The 5847-nt window shown below is 41.4% G+C and overlaps 1 protein-coding gene across 1 annotated transcript in view; it reads left to right on the top strand.

The window, feature by feature from the left end:
* The first annotated feature begins 4866 nt into the window (after window positions 1-4866).
* Window positions 4867-5847, top strand: part of si:ch211-149b19.4 (uncharacterized protein LOC100149596 homolog) — a 3112-nt gene continuing 2131 nt past the window's right edge. The window contains exons 1-2 of the mRNA XM_053643609.1: window positions 4867-5117; window positions 5558-5639. Coding sequence (XP_053499584.1) covers window positions 5580-5639 — 60 coding nt within the window. The 5' untranslated portion in view covers window positions 4867-5117; window positions 5558-5579. The remainder of the gene's footprint in view (window positions 5118-5557; window positions 5640-5847) is intronic.

Genomic DNA, 5847 nt, shown 5'->3' with positions numbered 1-5847 from the left:
TTTCTGTGTGTTTCACAAATACTAAAAATTCTCCAAATCATATAACTCACCTGGGATTCCTGTGAACTGCTCACCTCATTATTCTGCTGCAGCTAAAACACACACACATTATTATTATTATTATTATTATTATTATTATTATTAACACGATTTAACCATACACGTGTAGATTTATAGATTAAAGACATATTTACACAATATACAGATTCTCATGTTTACACTGCACCTGTAAATTAGATTAAACATCAGATTGTTCCACATTAGAGTGATGAGGATCTCAACACTGTTTGAAGTTAGTTTGTAAATTCTTTTGAATTCGTTTAGTTTAAATTTTTGAGTAGTGAAAATGAGACAATTGCTGAAATATACAGAGTACAGCTTGTATGAGTCTGAACTGCTAGAGTTCATCAGCGTTAGTGCAGTTAAAGAACAGAAAATGTCATTAATGTTGCTGAAAACACAAATCACTTCCTGTACGATGAGACAGAGATGAACCAATCAGAACAGAGTGTGAAAGTGCAGCGAGGTATTACTGAATGAATGAAACTGTATGAATGTGGATGTGAGGAGTTTTCTTACAGGAGCAGCGCAGGTCAGGAGCACGACAGAGAGCAGGAGAACAACTCGCTTCATCTCCAACATCATCTAACAGCTGATACACACTCACTCACTCACACTCACTGACACACAGATGATGAATCAGATGAATACACGCTGAAAACACTGTCAGAAATAATCCACCTTCTTTATTCTTCTTAAGTCTTCCCTCAAAATGAACGTGTTCCTCATTCAGATGTTCTCTTTAATCCATCCATGCTCCGTGTGTGTGTGTGTGTGTGTGAGAGAGAGAGTGTGTGTGTGTGTGTGTATATATAAATAAAGTATAATGTAAGTATAAGAATGTGTGTGTGTGTGTGTGTGTGTGTGTGTGTGTGTGTGTGTGTGTGTGTGTGTGTGGTGCCTCTCTGCAAAGACTACATGTAAAATGTTTTATGTGTGTGTGCTTCTTGCATGTCATATATTCTGGGACCTTTTGGTCAGCAAATGAGAAACGATAAAACCCTAACATTGTGTGTGTGTATGTGTGTGTGTGTGTGTATGTTCCTGTTTTGCAGGCCAATTTGGCATCACACAAAATTACAGTACACACTTACACTGTCTAAGAATGTCCTGATGTACACACAGACAAGAGAGAGAGAGAGAGAGAGAGAGAGAGAGAGAGACAGAGTGTAACAAAGATAGAGAGTATGTTTATGTACATGCAGTGTTTTATTATGCCACATTACCACATTACTCAGTTTACCAGATAACATCAGCAGAAGTTGCATAAGTATTTACCCCCCACCCCCCCCACGATCACCAAACACACAGCTTCATGAAGACCAAGGAGTGAACAAAACAAGTCTGGGAGAAGCTCTGGAAAAGTCTAAATTAGGGTTTGGTTTATTTTTTAAAAATTCAAAACTTTTAACATCCCACAGTGTAGCATTAAAACTATTACTGTAAAATGTAAAGAATATGGCACAACCTCATTCAGTCAAAGAAACAACCAAGAGGACAAGAGTACTGACGAGCATGATGCAACCACCATCATGCTTCACTCTGAGTATGCTTCACTCTGGGCATGTTTGCTGAGACTCTAAATGGGATTTCATACAGCTCTCCACAGCTTTGTGGTGTGTCCAGGCTGTGATTGTGAGCGTTATGGGATGTTTTGAGTAGCTTCATGACATAAAATCCTAAATATATCCATTTCAGTTTCAGACTGTAACACAATGTGCAAAAGTACAGGCCACTGTATGTACACGTATCAAGGCCCATATATTTAGCTGTGTGTGTGTGCGTGTGTGTGTGTGTTTCTGGTGGATTTGTGTGTTGTGCAGCAGTGTGTAATTATACATCCTCCGCATTCACTTTCCTACTGCAGACATTTTTGTGTTTTGATCTTCAGAGAAACACAGGAAGAGTTCGGAGATTTCTGTTTTCTGCGGCCTTAATTATAGCGAAGGTCAACCCCTGAATCTACTATTACACTGCTGGACCTGTGGTTTACACACACACACACACACACACACACACACACACACACACACAGACAAGCTAGGCTCTTACACTTATGAATTTTTTTATAGAGGATTTCAGTGGAATTTGAGGGTTTTATCAACTTTTTAGAGTTTAAACTGTTCCAGATGAAAGTGTGAAACTTTCCCACTGATGCACACTGCCACTGACGCACACTGCCACTGATGCATTCTGCCACTGATGCACACTACCACTGACGCACACTGCCACTGACACACACTGCCACTGACGCACACTGCCACTGACGCACTCTGCCACTGACACACACTTCCACTGACGCACACTGCCACTGACACACACTGCCATTCATACACATACACCCATTCATACACCCATTCATACACTACGGACACTTTGGAAACGCCAGTCTGCCTACTATGCATGTCTTTAGACTGGGGGAGGAACCCGGCGTACCTGGAGGAAACCCCCCACTGACACACACTGCCACTGACACACACTACCACTGACACACACTGCCAGAACATTGGAGAATTTAGATTAACAAGGACAGCTGATGATGTCATTAAGACCTTTTGAAGTGCCAACCAATCAGGAGCATCACTTCCAATCACACTCAGCATCAACATGTCTCAATTCCTTCCCTATTTACTACATAGTGCACTATATGGGGTGTAATTGTATCCGAATCTTTAGTGGACAAATTATATTACCCATAATGCACTGTAAATCCAGTTTACCAGGGTGTATTCTGGTGTTTTCCCCAGTATTCCCAATATAGGTTCAGGATCAACCTCCACCCTGACCAGGATAAAGCGCTTACTGGAGATGAATGCATGAATTATAGATGTATTGTATATACACACAGTCAATTAAATAGTAATATAATGTAAATATACACATGATATACAGACAGTTTTTATTTCCCTCACTGTCAGGTTTAGGGCTCCGTCTAACTGCTTAGAAAATGATCTAATCTGACTCATCTGATCTTTTGCCTTATAGACACGTATTTAAGTATAAAGTCTCTCATCCCGGCTGCTGTCTGAGTGAACACCAGCTTCACTTTCACACGTGGCGCTCTGGAGCCACTCCACTCTCTAATCTCTGGTCTAATCACTCCATCTGGTGGTTCTTCTGAGGTTCTTCATCATTCTTACAGGAGAACATGTGACATGTGAGACATGTCTGAGATGTGAGAGACATGTTATCAGTGCCACTGGATTTGAAAACACTTTTAATGTGTGGAGAGAGAGAGAGAGAGAGCGAGAGAGAGAGGGACAGAGAGAGAGAGAGAGAGGGAGAGACAGAGAGAGGGCGAGAGAGTTCTCGGTTATTTCTGGTTGAAGATTGTCTGAAGTAGGTCAGCAGGTACATCACAGCTATACTACTGTACTGTACACTATCTAATATATAGTTAATGACAAAGTTGGATGCTTTCCTCGCTGCTCCTCTAACTCCGCCCTGACACCATCTTTGTTCATTGTCACTTCTTGTTTCTCGTCATCTGACTCGTTTTCTCCTGTGTTTTTGTCCGACTTCTCGCACGTTTTACTCCGGCTCTGATCTGATGCTAGTTCTCAAGCTTCTCAGATCTCGGTTTCTGTTTCTGATATGGTCTAGTGTCAGATCTTAGCCTGTCTGATGGTGCTTTGTGCTCTGCTCAGGCCGTTATTAAGGCACTAGTACTAAAACTGTAAATATTACATGTGTAATATGGTTTCTCTGAGAAAGACCTCACACAGTGGTACATGAACTCATCACATGGTTCCACCCAGTGTTCTGTTCCTCACTAATCCCAGAGTTAACCCGGTTCTTTCAGCTCCTTTAGCTTTCAGCATGAAGACTCACATCACATACTTTCATCACCGCACACAATGATGGCAATGAGCTCCTCTGACTATGATTACCACAACACACACACACACACACACACACACACACACTTCATCATAACCCATGATGAAGACAATGAGAGCATATCTTACATGTGATATGGATTAAAGTTTACAAGAGCGGTTTCATTATATACGGACATATATCGATCGAGTCATTTTTTTTACTACGATTATAGAAGTTCTGCTGCTATTATCATAAAGACAGGACTTTTAGGACTTTTTCTCACAATCTGCCCATACTGAACATCCTGTACACACTCAGTACTGTGTGTCTTTACTCTTCTACACCTGTATAATTATTTATAATATTTAATACTATCCCTGTCACCCAGAAGACCATGTCGTCTCAGGGAGTTTTCCTGACCTCTGTCGCTTGTAGGATCGAAATCTACATCCAGGTTTCTTATAAACCACAACACAAATAACACGGATAGGAGAACCCTTGAGGGACAAACCGGAGAACGCTTCAGTCTGCTGGATTTCTGAGAGACTTTCCGCAGTAATCCTAGAGATAATCCGAATCTTTACTTCATATCGTATTTTATTTTGTCAGCACGTGTGGGGTGTTTCTTTGTGCTCGTAAACACACACTCAGCGTCTGTTCAGGCGACTTCAGACGTGTTCCTAAATCACTCGTTTATCCACACACACACACACACGTTCACAAACTCCTGTCTGCAGTGATCTGGCTGTAAACATCAGCCTGGACTCCTGTACAAATGAAGGAGAAAGTGTGTGTCTGTGTGTGTGCGTGTGTGTGTGTGTGTGTGTGCGTGTGTGTGTGCTTGTGTGTGTGTGTGTGTGTGTGTGTGTGTGTGTGTGTGTGTTGGTTTTATAAATAATTTAAAGCAGGAGTATTAGCATATGTCTCTGTTTTCAGTGAAACGGTGATGAACACATCCGTTTCTTCACACTTCTCTGCTGATAATTTCGGGTTTCAGCAGAGCCGTTAGACTTGGCTGCTCTGACTCAGTGTCTTTGTCTAATCTCGCATGCTGAGGAAACGTCTCCCCCGCAGTCAGACAGACATGATGGCCGTCTGTGTCTCTGTCCGAGAGAGAGAGAGTGTGTGTGTGTGTGTGTGTGTGTGTGTGTGGCTGGAGCATTTAAAAACTGTCCACCGGCTCTTTCACACCAGAGAACCCTCACCGACACAGCAGGACACAGAGCTGCTCACAGGTAAAAGACTCTGTTGCATTCAAACCTTTTCACAGCAGTAATGGAGTCTGATCTCTAATGTACATTCATAATGGAGTCTGATCTCTAATGTACATCCATAATGGAGTCTGATCTCTAACTGTCTCATCTGTTTAGTATAGTACAGTAATACTGGCATCTGATCTCTAATGATGTTTAGTATAATGCAGTAGTACTGAGTCTGATCTCTAATGGTGTTTAGTATAATGCAGTCGTACTGAGTCTGATCTCTAATGATGTTTAGTATAATGCAGTAGTACTGAGTCTGATCTCTAATGGTGTTTATTATAATGCAGTCGTACTGAGTCTGATCTCTAATGATGTTTAGTATAATGCAGTAGTACTGAGTCTGATCTCTAATGATGTTTAGTATGGTACAGTATTATTGGAGTCTGATCTGTGAGGGTGTCTGTGTTGTGCAGGATAATAATAATAATAATAATAATGGAAATGCAGTTGGCTGTGCTGCTGCTGTGGGTGTTGAGGATCACTGACGGATTTCCTGTGAGTATTAAACTCATTATCTCCACCATGGGTGATAAATCAGTGTTGAGTCTAATTCTGCTAACAGTGACCTGAACACTGCACTTTACCTGAACACTGCACTTTACCTGAACACTTTACCTGAACACTGCACATTACCTGAACACTGCACTTTACCTGAACACTTTACCTGAACACTTTACCTGAACACTGCACATTACCTGAACAC

Source organism: Ictalurus furcatus, chromosome 15, assembly GCF_023375685.1.
Source record: "Ictalurus furcatus strain D&B chromosome 15, Billie_1.0, whole genome shotgun sequence".
NCBI lineage: Eukaryota > Metazoa > Chordata > Actinopteri > Siluriformes > Ictaluridae > Ictalurus > Ictalurus furcatus.
The sequence above is the reverse complement of the archived record's forward strand: the minus strand, read 5'-3'. Positions and strand labels throughout refer to the sequence as shown.